General features: G+C 39.8%; 2 protein-coding genes across 4 annotated transcripts in view; both read right to left on the reverse strand.

The window, feature by feature from the left end:
- LOC128231066 (uncharacterized) lies at positions 1 to 16317 on the reverse strand. Its single transcript, XM_052943487.1, has 6 exons — positions 16179 to 16317; positions 15797 to 15921; positions 6415 to 6591; positions 2247 to 2337; positions 738 to 817; positions 1 to 204 (listed from the first exon to the last, which is right to left on the reverse strand). Exons 1-6 carry the CDS (start codon positions 16315 to 16317, stop codon positions 139 to 141), a joined length of 678 nt encoding a protein of 225 aa, XP_052799447.1. The 3' UTR covers positions 1 to 138.
- The window catches only part of LOC128229985 (mucin-5AC-like), a 25734-nt gene continuing 6139 nt past the window's right edge, over positions 6541 to 26135 (reverse strand). The window contains exons 3-8 of one of the 3 annotated variants that reach the window (XM_052941947.1): positions 17220 to 21014; positions 16575 to 16767; positions 16179 to 16388; positions 15398 to 15478; positions 7037 to 7228; positions 6541 to 6591 (exon numbers count right to left, since the gene is read on the reverse strand). In XM_052941947.1, coding sequence (XP_052797907.1) covers positions 16625 to 16767; positions 17220 to 21014 — 3938 coding nt within the window. In that variant the 3' untranslated portion in view covers positions 6541 to 6591; positions 7037 to 7228; positions 15398 to 15478; positions 16179 to 16388; positions 16575 to 16624. Of the gene's footprint in view, positions 6592 to 7036; positions 7229 to 15397; positions 15479 to 15774; positions 15922 to 16178; positions 16389 to 16574; positions 16768 to 17219; positions 21015 to 26135 lie in introns of those variants that run through there. The other 2 variants (XM_052941946.1, XM_052941948.1) reach the window with 2 other exon arrangements.

Here is a 26135-nt window from a genome sequence, read left to right on the forward strand (position 1 = left end):
ATTATTAAATAAGTTATATATAATGTGCGATCATGTAAATATATACAAAGCGTTAAACTCGGTATAGAACAGCTAGAAATGTTTAATATAACCTATAACCGTTTTCTTCATTTCAGCGGTATGTTATTCAGAGAGGAACTATTCCAAGACGGACATGAATATGCCGTACATCTCGTCAGGGACACAATCCTCGTACATGTTAACCTGAAACAAATAATAGATCGTTCATGAGCTGTAAGTGATATACAGATATATAACCTATCTCAGTGGGACTTTCTCGTTTTGTGTTATCACACATTGATTACTAGTTTCTTATTTCGTCTGGATTATGATAAATGCAACCAATTGTTAAAGATCTACAACATTTTAAATAAGCTCTATAACGTCAATAATTATTGAAAAATGTTGAAAATACGTGAGGAATGATACGAAATGGTATTTAAGGTTTGGATTTACATATTTCGTTTCCAGCGAGTATCTTGAAGTTGCTAGTTGGTCTTTGTTTATAACAGAGAGAAAAAAACCTTTATCATTTAAATAATTTCCAAAAAAAAACAATGTCGCAAACATAAAACCTTTGAACGAGTCTCTCTTTAAACAAGTAAAACTAACCGACTCAAAATCTCTATAGAGCTTTAATTTATGCCTATAAATTGTACCATCAACGGAAACTTTAATTAATTCTCATTTTCTTATCCCAGCCAGTTTGATTTTGTCATTATGTAAACTCTACTTACATCGTCCATGAGTCCCTTGAAGCCAGAGGACCTACTGCAGGAGCCGACACTAATGGGGTAGGGACGGGTCTCGATCCCACCTGCAAAAATAAGGAAACATAGCATACATTACTGAACGCTATATATGACTTCTTCAGGCAATATTGAAATTTTCTTTGAAACACCAGATTGGGATATTGCAAAACACATCAATGTTGTTAAGAACATCAGTGTTTCAGGCATGCAGCATGGGCCTGTTGATCAGAACATCAGTGTTTCAGACATGCAACATGGGCCGGTTGTTCAGAACATCAGTGTTTCAGGCATGTAGCATGGGCCGGTTGTTCAGAACATCAGTGTTTCAGGCATGTAGCATGGGCCGGTTGATCAGAACATTAGTGTTTCAGGCATGCAACATGGGCCGGTCGATCAGAACATCAGTGTTTCAGGCATGCAACATGGGCCGGTTGTTCAGAACATCAGTGTTTTAGGCATGCAACATGGGCCGGTTGTTCAGAACATCAGTGTTTCAGGCATGTAGCATGGGCCGGTTGTTCAGAACATCAGTGTTTCAGGCATGTAGCATGGGCCGGTTGATCAGAACATCAGTGTTTCAGGCATGCAACATGGGCCGGTCGATCAGAACATCAGTGTTTCAGGCATGCAACATGGGCCGGTTGTTCAGAACATCAGTGTTTTATGCATGTAGCATGGGCCGGTTGTTCAGAACATCAGTTTTTCAGGCATGCAACATGAGCCGGTTGTTCAGAACATCAGTGTTTCAGGCATGCAGCATGGGCCGGTTGTTCAGAACATCAGTGTTTCAGGCATGCAGCATGGGCCGGTTGATCAGAACATCAGTGTTTCAGGCATGCAACATGGGCCGGTTGTTCAGAACATCAGTGTTTCAGGCATGCAGCATGGGCCGGTTGTTCAGAACATCAGTGTTCCAGACATGCAGCATGGGCCGGTTGATCAGAACATCAGTGTTCCAGACATGCAGCATGGGCCGGATGATCAGAACATCAGTGTTCCAGAAATGCAGCATGGGCCGTCATTCGGCGGTAGTTTAGCACCTTGTTGGTAGCGGCATCATTGTAAACTTCTAAACGGGATTTTTTCCCATTATTTGCTGATAAATTTAAATCGTTCAAACATAGCTTAAACAGGTTTCAGAAGAACTGCAGATCACAAGTGTGTCAATGAAATTTCAGAGTAGTAAAGTAACAATGGCGTTAGCAATGAAAAAACTCTGGACAAACAAATAAATAATAACAAAAGCAATCATCATCATCATCATCATCATCATCATCATCATCATCATCATCATCATCATCAGAATGATGACAATAATAATAATAATAATAATAATAATAATAATAATAATAATAATAATAATAATAATAATAATAATAATAATAATAATTATCAATCATCATAATCATAATCATAATCCATATAATAGTAATATTAATAGTAATTATTATGTGAATATGATAAGAATGATATTTATTTAATAAAATAAAGCACCTGCAGCAAACATATTTCTCGGTCGCCGGTCCACCGCGCCCACAATTCTTTCTCCGTCATATATAACGTCCACTTCTGTCCACGTGTTGTGCTGTAATATAGTATGTAGTGTTTTTATGGTCACAAAAAAACTGTGGGCGGATAAATGCAGATTTTAATCAGAATTATTGTTTATATGATAAAACAAAGTCAGGCAATGACAGTAATGTAGAAAGACTGCCATGTGCAAGAAAACACTCTGAACAGATTTTGAAAAAAAAAAATAAAAAAAAATCCCTACCTACCCTACCTGGAAATTTTGGGAAGGTTACCCTAAACAAACAATTTTTTGTTTTTGCCTTAGAGCTATCAAGTAATGGTGGCAAATGAGCGCCAAGAAGACGGGGACAGAGGCCAATGGCATCAAGGCTAACAAGTTCAGTTACAAAATATTTTAAACAATTTGACAATACCTGCACTAAACGCTCACCAAGTAAGTGGACAGTGTTGGCGCATTCAGCAATTACATGTGACAATTCTTCTTGATAAGTAAAATATTACATTTTACAAAAAAACATGTTATATAAGACAATTGGTTTGCACCAAGAAACGCATTAACAATTGCTTTGAAATAGAGGCAACATAGCCGCTAACTGCACGCCACGAGGCCACTAACTTTACGCCGATAGACCGCTGGCCGCAAGGTCTAACTTCACGCCGTTAGACTGCTAGGCCACAGACCGCTAACTGCACGCCACGAGGCCACTAACTTCACGCCGATAGACCGCTGGCCGCAAGGTCACTAACTTCACGCCGATAGACCGCTGGCCGCAAGGTCACTAACTTCACGCCGTTAGACTGCTAGGCCACAGACCGCTAACTGCACGCCACGAGGCCACTAACTTCACGCCGATAGACCGCTGGCCGCAAGGTCACTAACTTCACGCCGTTAGACTGCTGGCCGCAAGGTCACTAACTACACGGAAAACCGCTAGCCACAAGGCCACTTCACGCCGATAGGCTGCTAGGCCGTCAGACCGCTAACTTCACACCGCTATGACCCTAGGCCGCCACCGCTAACTTAACGTACATGTTTTTGTATAAGTTAAATTTATAAATATTATATTGGAAGATAATGGGTTTTTTTAATCAGCTGACATTTAACACAGTGTTTGATATTGCATGTCCAGTTGGAAACAGGAAGTTTTGAAGTTTGCATCGATAACAATTATGCATAGATTGTACAAAACCAAGCCCTATCTGCATTTTATCTGCATTTGATGTGTGATTAATACGGTGCCTACGTGAATGCTTGCCAAACCAATAAAACTACTTTGATTAAACAACATCCCTCGGCATCGTTTTGTCAATGCAGTTCGGATATCAATAGTCGTAATGCATTTTCTGCGTGAATTATAGTAATAGCTTGTTTGATGGATCGGTTTTGTTTTTAAAAGTTGAATTTTCCAAAGGCCAGAAGAGTCATTAAATAACACCGCCAGACTTGTTGCATGCTCCGCAGTGGAGGCAACCATACAATATACAAAAACCTTAAAGTTGCACTCTCACAGATTGAACGTTTGACAACTTTTTTTTTTTTTTGTCTTGGAACGAGCCAATTTTTGCGAAAGTCCATGGAAACTAGCTTTATAAGACTGCTGACAAAAATTACATCGCAGATGTTTATATTTAAGTTAAAAAAAATGATGTTTAATGCATTTTTCTTAAACCGTTGGTTTAAACATAAAACATTAATTTTCGAATGGGAATATCAAAATCTACGATCTGATTTTTTGTCAGCAATCTTAAATCATTGGTTAGCAGAAATTTATGCAATTATTTGCTCATTCCAAGACTAAAAAAAACGTTGTAAAAATGGAAAATCTGTGAGAGTGCAGCTTTAAATGAATTTATGCAATTATGCCTATAGCATACACACAATTTAAGAGCAACCAGGTAAACTTAGCAATAATCATAATACGATTTAATTGCATCCAGGTTGCCATTGCAAGAAGGTGTTATGTTAAACAGTCGTGTTTATTTGCAGTTAAAATGAAAAGCTTTGCGAGTATTTAGTTGTTTTGACAGTGACTTAATTAAGTTTTTAGTAGTAATAGAATCATTTTTTGTAGTTAGTTACTTCTTAAATATTGCAGAAAAATAATATTTTTTCCGCGTTTTGAAAGAGTGTCACCTTAATAGTAATGTATTTCACATGTTACATAAATACAGCTTAACCCTTTTATCAAACAAACACATGTTTTTTTTTAATTAATCAGATGAGCTTTTAGTTTTGAAACAACATATGTCATGCATATATGAAACCCAAAGTAACATGAAACACAAATTCTCACATACCAATCATCACCCAGATATCTATGATTATTTGAAATATACGAATATAAACTCGTGCAGTCACAGCCAATGTAAAGAAATTCGATATTTAAAGTAGTCGTTGATCAATACATTATATAACTAAAGGGGGCGCTTTGCTCGTGAATTTACATCACAAGATGTCTGGCAATAAATAATATAAATCATGGATTGGAAAGTAAAGAACTCGGGCAATTGTGTCACACTGGTCGACGCTTGCTCACGTTGTAACCACGGTCTGACACGTTACTGTAACCCTGTGTTAAGTGATCGAAGGCTATGATACGTTATGTCGCGATGTTCAAGGGAGTCAGATGCCATCTGCCCGAGGCAACAAACACATATCTCTCCATCTTGGACATTAACTCGTGGGGTTCTTGTATTAAGCCAGTGTTAAATATCTCTACCATGTATCTCCAAAAGGCGAAAACTGCACTACCTTTGTCCTAGATATGCGGCCATGTCTTGAACTAGACAGCTGCCCAGTCTTGAACTAGACAGCTGCATAGCCTGAACTAGAAAGATGCCCAGCACCGAACTAGACGCTGCTACCCTGAACTAGACAGCTGCCCAGCCCTGAACTAGACAGTCTGCCCAGTCCTGAACTAGACAGATGCGCACCCTGAACTAGACAGATGCGCAGCCCTGAACTAGCTAGGCTGCATAGTCCTGGACTAGACAGCTGCATAGCCCTGAACTAGACAGATGCCAAGCCCTGAACTAGACAGTCTGCACAGCCCTGAACTAGATAGGCTGCACAGTCCTGGACTAGATATTTGCCCAGCCCTGAACTACACAGATGCCCAGCCCTGGACTAAACAGCTACCCAGCCCTGAACTAGACAGTCTGGCCAGCCCTGGACTAGACAGCTACCCAGCCCTGAACTAGACAGGATGCTCAACCCTGAACTAAACAGTCTGCCCAACCCTAAACTAAACGGACTGCACAGCCCTGAACTAGACAGGCTGCCCAAGCCTAAACTAGACAGGCTGCCCAACCCTATACTAAACAGTTGCACATTTCAGAACTAGACAGGTTGCCCAACCCTGAACTTAACAGGCTGCCCAACCCTGAACTTAACAGGCGCCCAACCCTGAACTAGACAGCTGCATAGCCCTGAACTAGACGATCTGTACAACCCTGAAATAGACATGCTACCCAACCCTGAACTAGACAGCTGTCCAACCCTGAACTAGACAGGCTGCCCAACCATGAACTATACAGGCTGACCAACCCTAAACTAGACAGTTTGCCCAGCCCTGAACTAGACAGACTGCCCAAAACTGAACTAGACAGGCTGCCCAACCCTGAACTAGACAGCTGCCCAGTCCTAAACTAGACAGCTGGCCAGACCTGAACTAGACAGTTGTACAGCCCTGAACTAGACAGCTGCTCAGCCCTGAACTAGACAGGTTGCCCAGCCCTGAACTAGACGGCTAACTAGCCCTGAACCAGACAGCTGCTCAGCCCTGAAATAAACAGCTGCTCAGCCCTGAACTAGACAGTTGTACAGCCCTGAAATAGACAGCTGCTCAGCCCTGAACTAGACAGGTTGCCCAGCCCTGAACTAGACAGCTGTTCAGCCCTGAAATAGACAGCTGCCTAGCCCTGAAATAAACAGCTGCTCAGCCCTGAACTAGACAGGTTACCTAGCCCTGAACTAGACAGCTGCACAGCCCTGAAATAGACAGCTGCTCAGCCCTGAACTAGACAGGTTGCCCAGCCATGAACTAGACGGCTAACCAGCCCTGAACTAGACAGAACAGACATACTAGACTGAACTAGAATCTGTATCTTGCTAACCTAGTGTGCTTACATTGTACATTATTTTAAACTTCTTGGCGACTCCTGTATAGGTGTCGACCTTGAATATGACCTCGTGGTACAGCGTGTCGATGGACACCTCAAACGACGGCTGCTGCGTGCTCTTTGTGTCACAGTTGATAGGACGGTTTGGTATCGCGGTTCTGTGCTGGCTGATAGGAACCGCAGTCTGCAAACAACATAGTTATTTTCCTAAACATTTCATTACACAACTGTCATTTTAATGAGGCCTCACAATATAGGTTCATGCAGAATTAATCTACATATTATTATTTTTTTTGTAATTTTAAGCAGTATTATCTTTAGCTCATTTGACTTAAATAATCAAATAAAAACAACAACATATGATTTGTGTGCAGATTTAACTGGGGAATTTGTGGCCACATTATACACATTAATAAAGGCTGATATTTTTTCTATTTTATTATTTTCAACATGAGTAAAACAAAATAATGCATTTATCTATATATTTCCATCAACCTATATTGTGCCCCTTACGATGAGTCACCTTCATATTTTGTAATGGGATTGTTACATAACTGTTGCTTAAATTGATTGAGTTATAATGGCTACAGCTAACACATTGCTACACAATTGCAAAATTAATTCTGTACCTCACAGCAAAGACCACTGGAAACATGTAGTTGGCGTAGCGCCACAGGACAAGTCTTCCACTTCCGCTAAACAAGCCTTCGCCTTGAATAGATGTTGTCACGCCTTCCACCCCTATATGTTGTTTCGTATTGGACTCGTCCCTATCTTGCTATCATTGAATGTCATCGATAGAATAGGCGCGCAACTGCCGGCTGAAAACAGCGGATATTTCAGTTTGGACAACCACGAGTGTCTGCTGCCGCCGCTTCTATCATGCTAACGTTTCGATGTCGGTAATTGCTGGTAGTGTTAATCAGTAAAATGGTTAAAGTTTTATTATTGATTTTATTAATCAAATTAGTATTCAGTGCTCTTAAATTCTATCTAAACCTTTATATATGGGTTCTAAAGTTATATTCTTATGAACATTATTACAATTTACAACATTGCTCCGGGTTATTAGTTTTGTTAGTAAATAATAATACTATATGTGGTTTCGATACAGAGCATATATTATGCAAGCAGTGCTTTTAGATCTATCCGTATAATTATCATGTAGTATTTAACAACTAAGATCTATGCAATGGTGAGGTTAATATTAATCAACCAGAAATCAAATATAGATAGGTAAAAACACACAAACAAAGGGACAGCTTGCTTGAGTATTAGCTTGTTTGGACACGAAGGTCACGTCACACGCATATTTATATTGCTATAAGGACGTTTTCACTTTAATTATACTGTAAGATTAGTGGATCGAGTGATTGTTCAGACAAAAAGCTGATGTCCAGTGTTTGAGGATCAAGCGATTGCATAGACAAATTGCTGATATACAGTGTGCGAGATATTGAGTGATGTATGATGGCTGCTGTATGGTTGAGATCGAGTGTTTGTATGGACAGATGCCTGAGTCCAGTGTGTGAGAGATCGAGTGTTTGTATGGACAGATGGCTGATGTCAGAGTGTGAGAGATCGAGGTTTGTATGGACAGATGACTCATGTCAGTTGGAGACGATTGTTTGTATGGACAGATGGCTGATGTCCAGAGTGTGAGAGATCGAGTGTTTGTATGGACAGATGCTCATGTCCAGAGTTGTGGGAGATCGATTGTTTGTATGGACAGATGGCTGATGTCCAGTGTGAGAGATCAAGTGTTTATATGGACAGATGGCTGGTGTCCAGAGTGTGGGAGATCGAGTGTTTGTATGGACAGATGGCTGATGTCCTGTTCGGAGCTATTGATGTTTGTATGGACAGATGACTGATTCAGTTGTGAGAGATCGAGTGTTTGTATGGACAGATGACTGATGTCAAGTGTGTGAGAGATCGAGTGTTTGTATGGACAGATGATGATGTCTATTGGTTGGGAGATCGAGTGTTTGTATGGACAGATGACTGATGTCCAGTGTGTGAGAGATCGAGTGTGTATGGACAGATGCTGATGTCTCAGTGGGTGAGATATCGATTTTGTATGGACAGATGGCTGATGTCCAGTGTGAGAGATCGAGTGTTTGTATGGACAGATGGCTGATGTCCATTGGTGAGAGATCGAGTGTTTATGGACAGATGACTGATTCAGTGCGATATTGTTTAGTATGGACAGATGGCTGATGTCCAGTGTGAGAGATATTGAGTGTATTGCTATGACAGTGGCTGATGTCCATTGGTTGGGAGTTCGAGTGTTGTATGGACATATGACTGATGTTCAGTGTGCGATATATTGAGTGTTTGTATGGACAGATGACTGATGTCCAGTGTGTGAGATAGTGAGTGTTTGTAGGACAGATGCTGATGTCCAGTGTGCGAGATCGAGTGTTTGTATGGACAGATGACTGTCCATTGGTTGGGAGATCGAGTGTTTGTATGGACAATGCCTGATGTCCAGTGTGAGAGATCGAGTGTTTGTATGGACAGATGGACTGATGTCCAGAGTGTGAGAGTCAGTGTTTGTATGGACAGATGGCTGATGTCCAGAGTGTGGGAGATCGAGTGTTTGTATGGACAGATGACTGATGTCCTGTTCGTGAGATCTTGAGTGTTTGTATGGACAGATGAATGATGTCCAGTGTGCGAAGATCGAGTTTGTATGGACAAATGACTGATGTCCAGTGTGTGAGAGATCGAGTGTTTTATGGACAGATGGCTGATGTCCAGAGTGTGAGAGATCAAGTGTTTGTATGGACAGATGAATGATGTCCGTGTGTGAGATCGAGTGTTTGTATGGACAGATGAATGATGTCCGTGTGTGAGAGATCGAGTGTTTGTATGGACAAATGACTGATGTCCAGTGTGAGAGATCGAGTGTTTGTATGGACAGATGATGATGTCATGGTTGTGGAGATCGAGTGTTTGTATGGACAGATGACTGATGTCCAGTGGGCGAGATATGATTTTTAGTATGGACAGATGGCTGATGTCCAGTGTGCGAGATATTGATGTGTTTGTATGGACAGATGGCTGATGTCCAGTGAGTGAGATATGAGTGTTTAGTATGGACAGATAGCTGATGTCCAGTGTGCGAGATATTGAGTGTTTGTATGGTCATATGGCTGATGTCCATTGGTTGGGAGATCGAGTGTTTGTATGGACAGATTCTGATGTTCAGTGTGCGATATTGAGTGTTTGTATGGACAGATGGCTGATGTTCAGTGTGCGATATATTGAGTGTTTGTATGGACAGGTGACTGATGTCCAGTGTGTGCGATATTGAGTGTTTTATGGACAGATTGCTGATGTCCAGTGTGCGAGATATTGAGTTTGTGATATGGAGTGTCATTGGTTGGGAGATCGAGTTGTATGGACAGATGATGATGTTCAGTGTGCGATATATTGATGTGTGTATGGACAGGTGACTGATGTCCAGTGTGTGCGATATTGAGTGTTTGTATGGACAGATTGCTGATGCCAGTGTGCGAGATATTGAGTGTCCATTGGTTGGGAGATCGAGTGTTTGTATGGACAGATGACTGATGTTCAGTGTGCGATATATTGAGTGTTTGTATGGACAATGACTGATGTCCATTGTGTGAGATAGTGAGTGTTGGTATGGACAGATGGCTGATGTCCAGTGTGCGAGATATTGAGTTTTGTATGGACAGATGGCTGATGTCCAGTGTGTAAGATATTGAGTGTTTGTATGGACATATGACTGATGTCCAGTGTGTGAGAGATCAAGTGTTGTATGGACAGATGACTGATGTCCAGTGTGCGAGATATTGAGTGTTTGTATGGACAGACGACTGATGTCCAGTGGTGGGAGATCGAGTGTTTGTATGGACAGATGGCTGATGTCCAGTGGTTGGGAGATCGAGTGTTTATCGGACAGATGACTGATGTCCAGTGTGTGAGAGATCGAGTGGTGTAGGGACAGATGACTGATGTCTATGTTGGAGAGATTGAGTGTTTGTATGGACAGATAGCTGATGTCCCTGTGCAAAATATTGAGTGTTTGTATGGACAGATGACTGATGTCCAGTGGTTTGGAGATCGAGTGTTTGTAAGGACAGATGACTGATGTCCAGTTTGTGAGATATCGAGTGCTTGTATGGAACGATGACTGATGTCCTGTTGTTGAGAGATCGAGTGCTTGTATGGACAGATGCCTGATGTCCAGTGTGCGAGATATGAGTGTTTGTATGGACATATGGCTGATGTCCAGTGGTTGTGAGATTGAATGTTTGTATAGACAGATGCTGATGTCCAGTGGTTGGGAGATCGAGTGTTTGTACGGATATATGCTGATGTCCAGTGGTTGGGAGATATCGAGTGTTTGAATGGACAGATGACTGATGTCCAGTGTGTGAGATATGAGTGTTTGTATGGACATATGACTGGTCCAGTGTGTGGAGTTTGAGTGTTTGTATGGACAGATGACTGATGTCCAGTGTGTGAAATATTTTGTGTTTGTATGACAGATGACTGATGTCCAGTGTATTGGAGATCGAGTGTTTGTATGGACAGATGACTGATGTCCAGTGTGTGAGATATTGAGAGTTTGTATGGACAGATGGCTGAAGTCCGGTGTGTGAGAGATCGAGTGTTTGTATTGACAGATGACTGATGTCCAGTGTGTGAGATATTGAGAGTTTGTATGGACAGATGGCTGAAGTCCGGTGTGTGAGAGATCGAGTGTTTGTATTGACAGATTACTGATGTCCAGTGTGTGGGAGATTGAGTGTTTGTAGGTACAGATGACTGATGTCCAGTGTGTGAGATATTTTGTGTTTGTATGGACAGATTACTGATGTCCAGTGTATTGGAGATCGAGTGTTGTATGGACAGATGACTGATGTCCAGTGTGTGAGATATTGAGAGTTTGTATGGACAGATGGCTGATGTCCAGTGTGTGAGAGATCGAGTGTTTAAATGGACAGATGACTGATGTCCAGTGTGTGAGAGATCGAGTGTTTGTATGGACAGATGACTGATGTCCAGTGTAAGAGAGATCAAGTGTTTGTATGGACAGATTACTGATGTCCAGTGTGTGAGATATTGAGAGTTTGTATGGACAGATGACTGATGTCCAGTGTGGGAGATATCGAGAGTTTGTATAGACAGATGACCGATGTCCAGTGAGTGAGATATTGAGAGTTTGTATGGACAGATGACTGATGTCCAGTGTGGGAGAGATCGAGGGTTTGTATAGACAGATGACCGATGTCCAGTGTGTGAGAGATCGAGGGTTTGTATAGACAGATGACCGATGTCCAGTGTGGGAGAGATCGAGGGTTTGTATAGACAAATGACCGATGTCCAGTGAGTGAGATATTGAGTGTTAGTATGGACAGATGACCGATGTCCTGTATGTGAGAGATCGAGTGTTTGTATGGACAGATGACTGATGTCCAGTGTAAGAGAGATCAAGTGTTTGTATGGACAGATTACTGATGTCCAGTGTGTGAGATATTGAGAGTTTGTATGGACAGATGACTGATGTCCAGTGTGGGAGATATCGAGAGTTTGTATAGACAGATGGCCGATGTCCAGTGAGTGAGATATTGAGAGTTTGTATGGACAGATGACTGATGTCCAGTGTGGGAGAGATCGAGGGTTTGTATAGACAGATGACCGATGTCCAGTGTGTGAGAGATCGAGGGTTTGTATAGACAGATGACCGATGTCCAGTGTGGGAGAGATCGAGGGTTTGTATAGACAAATGACCGATGTCCAGTGAGTGAGATATTGAGTGTTAGTATGGACAGATGACCGATGTCCTGTATGTGAGAGATCGAGTGTTTGTATGGGCAGATGGCTGATGTCCAGTGGTTGGGAGATCGAGTGTTTGTATGGACAGATGGCTGATGTCAAGTGTGTGAAATATCGAGTGTTTGTATGGACAGATGACTGATATCCAGTGTTGGAGTGATCGAGTGTTTGTATAGACCGATGGCTGATATCCAGTTTGTGAGATATCGAGTGTTTGTAAATACACATGGCTGATGGCCGATGTGTGAGAGATCGTGTGTTTGTATAGACAAATGACTGCTGAACAGTATAGGGGTGATCAAGTGATTCTATTGGTTGATGACTTGTGTACAGTATGAGAATGATCGAGTGATTCTATTGACAGATAGCTAATGTACAGTGTGAGAAAGATCGAGTTATTTTATAGACAGATGGCTGGTGTACAGTGTGAGAGATCGAGTGATTCTACAGACAGATGGCTGATGTCAAGTGTGAAAGAGATCGTGTGATTGTGACAAATTGTTGACGGCCAGTGTGAGAGAAATAGAGTAATGCTACAGATATTTAGCTAATGTCGAGTGTGAGAGAGATCGAGTGATTGTAAAGACAGATTGCTTATGTCCAGTGCGTGAGAAATTCAGTGATTGTATAGATGCATGACTCATGTCCAGTGTGACAAAGATCGAGCGATTGTGTAGACAGATGGCGGATGCACAGTATGAGAAGAATCGAGTGAAAGTATAGACAGATAGCTGATGGAGAGTGTGAGAGAGAGATCGAGTGATTGAATGTACAGATGTCTGATGGAGAGTGTGAGAGATATCGAGTGATTGAATGTACAGATGTCTGATGGAGAGTGTGAGAGATATCGAGTGATTGAATGTACAGATGTCTGATGGAGAGTGTGAGAGAGATCGAGTGATTGAATGTACAGAAGGCTGATGGAGAGTGTGAGATAGATCGAGTGATTGAATGTACAGATGTCTTATGGAGAGTGTAAGAGTGATCAAAGTTGTTCTATTGAAAATCAAAGCTCGTCCTATGTTTCAGGCACTGTTGTTAAAGCAACAATAAATGATAGACATGCATGCCAATGTTATTTTGTGCCCAAGGTTTTGCAGTTCGGAACATATTACCTAATTTCTACCAATTACTCTGCCGACGGCTAGGAGCTAAGGTATATTTAGGCATATTTTTATAGCTGTTTCTTTGAAATGCTATTTTTGTTAGACAAAGATTAGCTTTACCTGCTGCTTTAATCAATTGTTTGTTACATGATTGTATGTCTATCCTTCAATACAGGGCATACCACGGCATAGAGAAATTACCTTTGATCTGGTAGACAATATCTACATTTCGCTCTTATTTTCAGAGGAAAGCAGACCAGACAAGAACCATAGTTGTTATTTTACTTTTCCTTAAATTTGGACCATACGATCTTTGACTGCACATTTACACTGCTTTAGGAAATACACTTATAAATAACAAAATATATACAGTATTCTATGGAATTTGGATTTATTGTATTATCAATGTGAATTCATACGACACGAAAACAGCACTTGGGGCGATGCAAATGTGAACATATATGTATGTATCAGACGTGAACGTACATCTGCCCAAAGAAATGTAGCAATGCGAGTAAAATGCAAATGTATGTACTAAAATATGCCTTTAAACAATGAAACCCAATTTACGATAAACATTCTGACCAACCACATAGACTGGGGCAAAGTATTGTGATAATTGTATTGAAATTTTCAATACTGTTTTCAGGGTGTAGCACCGCAAATTCAACTCAGATATAGTTAGATCTTCTTTTTGACAAGACATGTTTAAAGAATAAATGCGCCGGGGTAACATAATGGGACGTATGCTGTTATGCGGTTTTAAGTAACGTGAATTAAAAGACCACTTTATTTAAATACGTTCATAAGATTGCAACGTAAATGTGAATGTGAAAGTATGTGTAAAAATCTTATATAAATCTTGGCGAGAAACCGAGATAATTATCGGTTGCAGATTAGGGCTACTTAAAACATGATTTGGTTTATATTTTATGGCCTGTGAATAGAATTATGAAAAAAGAAATATCCCTCTTTTCGCGCCTACAGCTCTCAGCGCTTCCATTTATGGTAGTTATTTTTAAATAAAGGTGGCGTCGCAAATGGCGAAAATACCATGCGCTACAATCATATTCCAACGCACTCGATTGTCCATGGCCGATTAGTCTGGGACAGTGTAGAAATTATTTTTTTAATTCAAGAAAGGTAACGAACGTTTGCGAATGTGATGTATTTTCATGCATTTTCAAATTAAAAGATACATTTTAGATGATGGAAATAAATAATGTTAAATGGCACCATCAATTCGACGTCATCACAAATGTCAACATTGAAAGCTCCTGTATATATGAAAGGACATTTTGATTGTTGACCAATGTGAGACTACTGGAGAACTATCTTTGTCTGACTGGTATAAAAGATGAATGTGTCAAAAAAGTATATAGTGTACGTTTATCTTAAAGAATGGTTTATGTCTTTGAAAAAATCGTTTCAACTTTAATCACCGTCCTTGAATCAATAAGAATCATGTTTAGCGCTAGAAGAAATTATTAATGAAAGATAATAGGGACAGAATATTTTAACTGAACATTCTAATTTTGAAAGGAATAGACAATTTGGTGCATGTACAGGGTTGGGCATTTTCATTCGTGTATAGAAGAATGTATATTTAAGATATACGTCAAATACTATCGAGAAATTTAGTAACGTTAAATTCGTAATGAGTGTAAAGCTGTAATGTGTATGTGTCAGTATTAATATTCACATAGGCAAAAACAGTGAAATGAAATTGCAGTGGATGTATACAACTGAATTTAAATTTGCGACCGTATAAACATTAATTTACTGTCTCAAAAATAAATTGATTCAGCCAATAAGATTTCAAAAACATTCAAGTGCGTTAGAGTACAAATGTTTACCGAACTAACACAAGCATGGCAATATGCGCCGGTCGATTAATATGCATTGACAACAATTGACAACTATCTTAAAGCAGTGAAATCATTGCCTCTTAATGCGAAATAACATTATGAAAATGCGCTTATAAGCATTGCAGTAGATTTTGCTAGTATATGTATTTAAATCGAAACATTAAATATGATTTATGGAAAGCGAATGCAATAATGGCAATACCTGCTTTGGAAGCCGGCCATGCATCGCTACAGTCACACCGAAGTGTGGCGTTCGCACACGAGCATTTCATGCCTGCTTGAGCTAAAATGTAGTAAGGTTTAGTGAAAACAAACACACGCAGATTATGTCCAGGTGCATGAGACCCCAACTAAAGGTTTCCCAAAGTGTAGTATTTATCTCTAAGACCCATACATAACCATAGTACCACACCTGAACATAACCTTAGACGAACAGGCAACGCACTGCGTAAAATCCGCTGTCACTCTCAGACCGCCAACAGGAGACAAATAAACCGACTGTTTTAAACACCATTTCATTTCAGCCGTCAATTTGTTTCCTATGATTTAGCGTTGAAAGACCATTAATTCTGTATCTACCTCCAGGCCGGCTTCGCTCTACGGAGACGTCTTGCACGCATGTACACGCTTGTTCATTGAACAGCGTCCCTGGCGCGCATGGGCGCTCTATGTTTGCATTTCCGTCAAAATATACGGATGGTTTTTCTGTTTTACGCAGGAAGCACCCTAATAAGGAAGGTTAGATTGGAAATAAGTAGTGCCTGATTACGTCGACCCTTCAACTGACTCGAAAGCGTCTATACGATTGTCATACATACGTATTTAATAAATTTCAAGGTTTGTAAACTAGGTTAATGTTAAAATTTAGTGCGACAACGTTGCATTTAATCTTGTAGATTAAGACATACATAATATGAATCGATTGTGAGAAAGTGCTTATAAAATATAAATTACAAAGAGATGAATAACGTGTTGAACATTACCTTTAGGTCCATCCATCTGTATCGGTTTTTCGCATGAGTCTGTACAATTCTTGTTCTCTATGCATCCCTGTCCATCCACAAATCCTCCCATGTCCGGGCAGCACTCGCTTTGTGCGAATGGACTGCCCCCTTCTCGCATTCCACACGACCAGTAGTGCTTACAGTGACCGTGGATCGGGTACCATTTAGTATCTGCCTCTCGACACCGGTCTGAAACAGACTTTGCATCATATTTCCCTGCTGAATGTTATCTTTATCAGGAATCATACTTCCAAATTTGCATACAAGTTTTAAGTTTATTCCGGCTATAGCGATACGTTTACGGCTAAGCCTAAATTTCGGTTCAATTTCTTAGGTTATGATGATTTCTGTTCAGATAAATTTTAAATACCTTACCAGTTGGGCAGTCGGCATTTTTGGGGTCAACACACAGGAAAGACTTTCTATCAAAGAACGACCCAAGTGCGCATTCTCGATTGAAAGCCCTGGCAGCATTGTTTTTGCCTTACACACTCGATATAGTAATTGCAGTGAACTGGATCAGGCAGCAAACAGCGTTCGTTTATAAAAACGCAGCCAATGCATCGTTCTAAAAAGGAAGACGTAAGTAAATACGTAAGAGACGTAGAGTTGAAATTGTAAATACTAATCAAATGCAGTATGCGCTGCAAATAATTATCTACATAAATCTGCGACATATATTTCAGCAATAATTGTCGGCTGGTAAACAAAGTGCTCAGGTGATAATGACTTTAAGTAAAATACTATCAGTAAATCCCGTATTCGTAGCCAATGTCATATACTCTGTAGAAGTCAGGTATAATAATTGGTGCCTTTTAAGGTTGCTATGCCAGTTGTATTAATTATAATTTTCATATAAAACTAACATGGCGGCGTGTCAATTTCATGACGTCCGAGGATAACAGTGCGGCAGAGGGTAATAGTGCAGGGTGAAAATAAAAATTATTGCCCTAGCATTTTTATTATAATTATTTTTATTATGTTCTATAGAAGTCAGGTATAATAGATGCATATACTTACCATCGAAATTAGGCGAAACCTGTATACCGGCAGATGGACTCTTTACACTTGGTTTAGTTGTTTTTTCGATTTGTGGCATAGGCATAAATGTCATTTGAACTTTAGTGTCAAAGATGGGAGGTGGATTAGGGTCTGCTGTAGGTGGAATAATTCGCTGTGTTGTTGTTGTTGATGTTGTTGTTGTTGTTGTTGTTGTTGTTGTTGGTATTGGTGTTGTGTTGGGGGGTAGCGCTGTAGGTCGGACTGTTGATACCGTATTTATCGGCAGCAAGATTGCAGAGGATTTTTCTGGTTGTACTCTCACTTGATTGGGCAACGGTGTTGTTTGAGGCGACATTGTCTTTGCAGTAAACTGTTGTCTTTTTACTTTGTACGGAACTCCTAAATGTCCATGCAGATCAGACCAGTCCACATGCGCATGCCATTGTTCCCGCACATGTGGCTGTTGTGTAGTGTAAGCAATTGGCCTCTGAGTAGTAGGTGTTGTTGTGCTCTTCTGTATTGGGTTTCTAGGTCTGTTAAGAAAACCTGGTGCTTGGAAAATTTGAATGCTCGAGACTTGCATATGTTCTGCTTGTGATCTGTGAGGTCTTTCTGAATTGGGTAACGTCGCTCTAATTCCAATTCGAGCCGAAAGAGGCATCTCGTTTGCTGGAATCGAACGAACCTGCTCCTTCGGTTTGAAAATACTGCGCTGCTGATCATAGAGACTATGTTCCTGTTGTCGTTCTTGTAAATCTGCCAGACGACGTTGAACTAAACGATTTTGTTTTTCATTCTGCTTTTGCTGTATTGCTTCAACGAATTTTTGCTGTTCAATACGCTGCTGCAGCTGTAACTCTACCTTTTGAAATTCTAGCAAGCGTTGCTGTTCTTTAACTTCCTGTGCTCTCAACGCTTCTTCCAGTCGTCTTTGTTCGTCTTGAAACGTTTGTTCCTGTAAACGCTGTTTTTCCAACAGTCGAATTTGTTCGTGTTGCCTTTGTTGTTGTTTAATCGTTTCCCTTTTTACTTGCTCATTTAATTGTTTTTGTTGCTTTTGTAGTTGGCGTTGTTCATCGTGTCTAATAGTCTCAAAGTTGTGTGAAGGAATATTGACATTTATTTTGAAGATTTTATTGAATAAGTCATCACTTCCCCGGGTTTGGGCACTTCTAGCTTGGTCAGTTGAAATGTGTTCATTGCTTGTTTGAGATTCTTGATGAGACCATTTTTTATTAAAACGACTTTTCAACGACATTAAGGTGTCTGGAATGGCGTTATTAGCATCGTTTATACTTGTGTCCCCATACACGTGACCCCTTGGCTTAAACATGTACACCGCATTACTGACAGAGACAATGGTATCCGTAGGTACAGTTTTTGCAGAACTTTCACTTATTGTTGTAGGTATATTATATGGCACAAGTGGAACTTGGTGTGGGGTTGGATGCAACGGTCTCGTTTCAGACTGCCCTTTTTGTTGATTTTTTATCAGTGCTTGATTTTCAGGACCAAATTGTTCCAATGAAGGCTGTTTCAGTTCTGGGCTTTTTAACCATGTATCTAAAGACCTCATAAAGGAGGATCGTTTAGAACTATCATATAATCCTTGATTGGGCTGCGTAACACCAGGTAATGACTTCGGAGAAGTTGGATCTATCATATTGATATTCAATCTTTCGTGGGCGAAAGAACCAGCTGGTGGTGGGACTCTGTTCGATAGTACAATGTTAGATGTTCGTTTCGGATTATTTAAAAGCTGTTCATGGGGAAAAGCAGGTGGGGCATGTCCTGCCGTAGTTATTTTAACATCGGGCTTATTTATATGCGAAACGGGTTGTTCAATTGTAGGCACTGTTTTCTTCCGCGGCAAGTTTTCTACTGGACCGACACTTGTCGTACCAGTGCCTAGATGAGACAAAAGATACTTTTCGTCATAAAACATATGTGCGATTGGTTTAACCCGAAGAGATGTGTCCCGTGGTGAAATTGATGGTGATATGGTCGTTGTAGGAAGATTTAGTCCATAAAGTTCTAGGAGGTAATTAGCCTTATAAAAATTAGTTTTCCCTTCTGTTGATAACGTCGGCTCTCGAGTGGTAGTAATCGGTGTGGTTGAAATCTGAGATAATTGACTTTCATACAGTTTTCTTAAAAAATTGGGCATAATTCTGTTCTGAATTGGTTGTTGCAGAAAACGTTTATCTTGTTTCGTCGGTTGTTGAGCTGAAGAAGTAGTGGTGGTCGGTGAAGTCGTAGTAGAAGACGTTGCAATTGTTGTTGTTTTTGTTGTTGTGGGAATTGTTGTTGAGGTCGATGTTGTTGTTTGCCGTTGCTTCGTCTCTTCTGGAATGCCTCTCATAAAGGTCTGAAGACCCGGTTTCCGTTTATCACCACGCTCTTTTGACATTTGTAGAGCAAATGCTGCCAGTTCTAGCGTATTCATAAATCGCGGATCTTCATAGTTGATATCAAGATGTGAAAGTACTTCTTCTTTTGGCATATTTATTTCGATCACTTTATCTTGTTTTGTTGATGGAAGAAATATAGGAGGAGGTGGAGCCTCAGTAGTTGGTCCTTGAATACGTTGAGCTACAGTTGCTTGAGCGTAGACTGGGCCTTGGTCAATGGGGTCAGGAATAAAAGACTCAGGGCTACCAAATATAATTGGAGGTGGATGGTCAGGCGCGAATGCGGCACCACTTGTAGCTGGTTGTTTAGTTAATTTCGTTGAAGTGTCTAGCTCTGGTTTGCTTTGGTGTTTGCCTTCCTTTTGAATATTTACCTCTTCCCCCACTAAGTCGACGGATGGTTTTTCAGGGTCCCGCGGTTGTGTTTCGGAAATATTGTAAACTCTAGTCGTTATATCGTAAGTTGTTACATTTGTACCGCTTGAATTCATATGGATTTGTGAGAAGTCTGCCTTAGTAATGGAAAATGGTGTTGTTGTTGGTATTATTTCATTGATTGTCTTAAAGTCTGTTATATTTACCATTTCCTGCATCATTTGGTCACTTATTTCTATAGTTGTTTCGCCAGGCTTATCTTCGAATGAAAGTAAAGAACTGTCAGGTATGGGCGGAGGAGGAAGGTCAATCGACAGCTGTAACGGTTGTTCAATGACGCCAGAATCTGTAGTTGTTACTTCTATTGACACGTTTTCTGTTTCATTTTGTGAATTAGCTGAATCATATATAAGTGTTTCGTTCTGAGAAAATGTTTCATTATATGTCGATGCAGCAGTGTCGGCTGTCATGTTACTGTTGTCTTGATGGATTTCTGGAGTTAACTGCTGTGCACGTGGAACAATAATTTCAGGTAGTGCAAGCGATTGCGATTCATTACTGAGCATTGATTCATTTTTTACTGTTAAAATTCCACTGCTGTTTATATTTTCTGTCAAGTTTTTGTCAAAAGATATGTCAGATATATTCCCTGAGGTATCAAAAATTACTAAATTGTCTGATACGGTTTCATTTGTCGTACCATTACTTGATAAAACATCAAACGTCACATTTACATCCACGTAAATACTGTCATTCCCCGGATTATCTGTAACACTGCTTACAGTCACAATGTGTCCAATGCTGGCATTGGATGAGGTATTGTATGTGTCGCTTTCAATTAAAGCGCTATCGTTAATCAACGATGTGTCATTTTGTTCTATGTGAGTTTTATTTGACTCTATGTGTACGTCGGCCGGATTACCGCCAACAGATTCAATGGTAGGCGTAGTGATCTCCGTTTGGCCCAAGGGCGGTGGCTCTACTGGAAATGGAGGAGGAGGTGGTAGTTCGAATATTGGTGGAAGATCTGAAACAGACATTGTATTTTGTATAATTACCATTTATGATCGATTGACTGACAAAAATAATGTATGTAAAGTATAGATATGAGTTTACGATTTAAATCATTATTTAATTAAAAAGTACGCAAAATAATAAGATCAAGAAATTTATTATAGTTTTCTTCGCTCGATCCGTCCTTGCTAATCCCATTAATATGTTCAAACTTGTCCTTTTACATTAAATACTTGAGTGTAATTATATTTTATAGGTGTTCGGATCTATGGCACCGTCCAGAATAAGGCACATGCTCTGTACTAAAATTTTTCAAATTTACGTAAATTTGCATTGTTTTAATATATTACATACGTGGATGTGCTTTGTCTAATAATATGTTTAAGTTGTTAAATTTATAAATCATGTAAGTGTATACGTCCGCTCATATGGCAATGTATACAATATATTTTGTTGAATTGTTTGTTAAATGGTCATTCTGACCTACTTCAACCATATCATGTGTATTTATCATTTCTAAGAACAAAAGTTCTTCTATTTATGTCTAAAGTTGATATTAGATAGTCTTTATGCCTTTTTCATGAAAGCAGTATTTGGTTGAACTATAAGATACGAATAGCTTGATATGGGCATAAACGGAAAACGATTACTTGATTCATTTAATGATCGCTCTGATACTTGTGAATCAGTTGCCTTTTACAGCATAAATTTGCTCAAATCATCTGTACGACACTATGATTTTTATTTTCAAAATCACTCCACCGTGTGTTTATTAAGTTGTACTGCATTTCCCTTTTATGTATCCACTTGTAGTAAGCTGTGCATAAAAAACAATATCTATACATTCTTTAGCTGTTTGTTTTTTTGATAGATCACTGATTTTATGTGACTTCATTGTTACACAATGATATATTATATGTTAAATCATTTTAATTATTACCGAAGTGGCATATATGGGAGTAAAGAATGACAGTTATATATCTGATTTCAGTTCTTACCTTTTCTGAAAGTCTGTTTATGATAAGAAGTCTTTCTTTGTAAAATGTTAGTTCGTTACTTTCACATAAGAGTAGTAAAACATGTGTTCGGAAAATTGGTCGAATTCCTTCAAGGCACACCACATTTTTTGACTTAATTTTGAATATTTAAGAATAAGAACTATGTTACAAACTTTGCATAATTTCTCATTATTTTAGCTTGTTTAATTAATGGCAATAAAATGTCATCATTAATGCGGCAAAGGTGAAAGATATGACAGCCTTTCTTTATTGTTACATTTGTTATATTCAGAAAATACGTAACGAGTCCGCCTTGACAGAGATGCTTATGAGCAAGCTACCTTACCCCTCTTGGGTGTATGGCGAATAATGCTTCCATAAATACGATTATTGATGAAAAGGAATTATCTAGAGCAAATCCAATATTACATTATAATCAATTGTATTTGAAAAGCACTTTGTTAAACGAGTAACAAAAAGTATAAATGGTATTTGAAACTAGTTACATAATTTACAGCCTCATAATAGTGAGTAGCGTTTCACCAGGAGCAATTGGGTGTTGTCATACGATCAAGGACTTAAGACGTTATCTATATGAAAATCGAACATTCACAATTAATTACATGCCTTAAAATGTTTCTACATGTGCTTTAAACCTTCAAACACGGAAAATCTTTACCAGCTGTACAAGAAAATCTGATTGTTGTATTGAACTGTACATAGAGAGAAACTTGCATAAAGGTGTATCATATAAAAACAAATGTTTTATGAAAGAAACATAGGTCGTATTTGTAGTGCAAGGTATATATTCCTCTCACGTAATCATATATATTCGTACCTTTTCATAGGAAACCTTCGTTTAAGTTGTATATACTGAGAAAACATGTAATGCACTGAAATCAACACATGGCTCCTAAGCTCAATATAATACATGGACGACCTCCATGGACCTCGTTTGTTCATGCTTATTTTTTCAGTTTTAGCGATTCATTATTTTCTATTTAAATAACTTTGATATGATTGTCTCAAATATTATGTAGGACCGCCGTATCTGGTGCATATGTTTGAGGTAACCAACATTTCACTGTCGACCCTAGAGTATATGTTTGAGGTAACCAACATTTCACTGTCTACCCTAGAGTATATGTTTGAGATAACCAACATTTCACTGTCTACCCGAGAGTATATGTTTGAGGTAACCAACATTCCACTGTCGACCCGAGAGTATATGTTTGAGGTTACCAACATTCCACTGTCGACCCTAGATTATATGTTTGAGGTAACCAACATTCCACAGTCGACCCGAGAGTATATGTTTGAGGTAACCAACATTCCACAGTCTACCCGAGAGTATATGTTTGAGATAACCAACATTCCACTGTCGACCCGAGAGTATATGTTTGAGGTTACCAACATTTCACTGTCTACCCGAGAGTATATGTTTGAGGTAACCAACATTCCACTGTCAACCCGAGAGTATATGTTTGAGGTAACCAACATTCCACAGTCTACCCGAGAGTATATGTTTGAGATAACCAACATTCCACTGTCGACCCTAAGTAATATGTTTGATTTAACCAACATTCCACTGTCTACCCGAGAGTATATGTTTGAGGTAACCAACATTTCACTGTCTACCCGAGAGTATATGTTTGAGGTAACCAACATTCCACTGTCGACCCGAGAGTATATGTTTGAGATAACCAACATTCCACTGTCGACCCTAAGTAATATGTTTGATTTAACCAACATTCCACTGTCTACCCGAGAGTATATGTTTGAGGTAACCAACATTCCACTGTCTACCCGAGAGTATATGTTTGAGGTAACCAACATTCCACTGTCTACCCGAGAGTATATGTTTGAGATAATCAACATTCCACTGTCGACCCTAAGTAATATGTTTGATTTAACCAACATTCCACTGTCTACCCGAGAGTATATGTTTGAGGTAACCAACATTCCACTGTCGACCCGAGAGTATATGTTTGAGGTAACCAACATTCCACTGTCGACCCGAGATTATATGTTTGAGGTTACCAACATTTCACTGTCGATCCGAGAGTACATGTTTGAGGTAACAACATTCCACTGTCGACCCGAGAGTATATGTTTGAGGTAACCAACATTCCACTGTCTACCCGAGAGTATATGTTTGAGATAACCAACATTCCACTGTCGACCCGAGAGTATATGTTTGAGATAACCAACATTCCACTGTCGACCCGAGATTATATGTTTGAGGTAACCAACATTCCACTGTCGATCCGAGAGTATATGTTTGAGGTAACCAACATTCCACTGTCTACCCGAGAGTATATGTTTGAGATAAGCAACATTCTACTGTCGACCCGAGATTATATGTTTGAGGTTATCAACATTCCACTGTCGATCCGAGAGTATATGTTTGAGGTAACCAACATTCCACTGTCGACCCTAAGTAATATGTTTGAGATAACCAACATTCCACTGTCTACCCGAGAGTATATGTTTGAGGTTACCAACATTCCACTGTCTACCCGGGAGTATATGTTTGAGATAACCAACATTCCACTGTCGACCCTAAGTAATATGTTTGATTTAACCAACATTCCACTGTCGACCCGAGAGTATATGTTTGAGATAACCAACATTCCACTGTCGACCCGAGAGATTATATGTTTGAGATAACCAACATTCCACTGTCGACCCTAGAGATTATATGTTTGAGATAACCAACATTCCACTGTCGACCCTAGAGATTATATGTTTGAGGTTACCAACATTCCACTGTCGACCCGAGAGATTATATGTTTGAGATAACCAACATTCCACTGTCGGCCCGAGAGTATATGTTTGAGATAACCAACATTCCACTGTCGACCCGAGAGATTATATGTTTGAGATAACCAACATTCCACTGTCGACCTAAGATTATAAGTTTGAGATAACCAACATTCCACTGTCGACCCGAGAGTATATGTTTGAGATAGCCAACACTCCACCGTTGAGTTAGGTTATACGTTTGTGGTAACCAATATTCCACAGTCGACCCGAGAGTATATGTTTGAGATAACCAACATTCCACAGTCGACCCGAGAGTATATGTTTGAGATAACCAACATTCCACTGTCGACCCGAGAGTATATGTTTGAGATAACCAACATTCCGCTGTCGACCCTAGATTATATGTTTGAGATAACCAACATTCCGCTGTCGACCCGAGAGTATATGTTTGAGATAACCAACATTCCGCTGTCGACCCGAGAGTATATGTTTGAGATAACCAACATTCCGCTGTCGACCCGAGAGTATATGTTTGAGATAACCAACATTCCACTGTCGACCCGAGAGTATATGTTTGAGATAACCAACATTTCACTGTCGACCCGAGAGTATATGTTTGAGATAACCAACATTCCGCTGTCGACCCTAGAGTATATGTTTGAGATAACCAACATTCCGCTGTCGACCCGAGAGTATATGTTTGAGATAACCAACATTCCGCTGTCGACCCGAGAGTATATGTTTGAGATAACCAACATTCCGCTGTCGACCCGAGAGTATATGTTTGAGATAACCAACATTCCACTGTCGACCCGAGAGTATATGTTTGAGATAACCAACATTCCACTGTCGACCCGAGAGTATATGTTTGAGATAACCAACATTCCACAGTCGACCCGAGAGTATATGTTTAAGATAACCAACATTCCACTGTCGACCCGAGAGTATATGTTTGAAATAGCCAACATTCCACCGTCGAGTTAGGTTATACGTTTGTGGTAACCAATATTCCACAGTCGACCCGAGAGTATATGTTTGAGATAACCAACATTCCACAGTCGACCCGAGAGTATATGTTTGAGATAACCAACATTCCACTGTCGACCCGAGAGTATATGTTTGAGATAACCAACATTCCGCTGTCGACCCTAGATTATATGTTTGAGATAACCAACATTCCGCTGTCGACCCGAGAGTATATGTTTGAGATAACCAACATTCCGCTGTCGACCCGAGAGTATATGTTTGAGATAACCAACATTCCGCTGTCGACCCGAGAGTATATGTTTGAGATAACCAACATTCCACTGTCGACCCGAGAGTATATGTTTGAGATAACCAACATTTCACTGTCGACCCGAGAGTATATG

Source organism: Mya arenaria, chromosome 4 (assembly GCF_026914265.1).
Source record: "Mya arenaria isolate MELC-2E11 chromosome 4, ASM2691426v1".
Lineage (NCBI taxonomy): Eukaryota > Metazoa > Mollusca > Bivalvia > Myida > Myidae > Mya > Mya arenaria.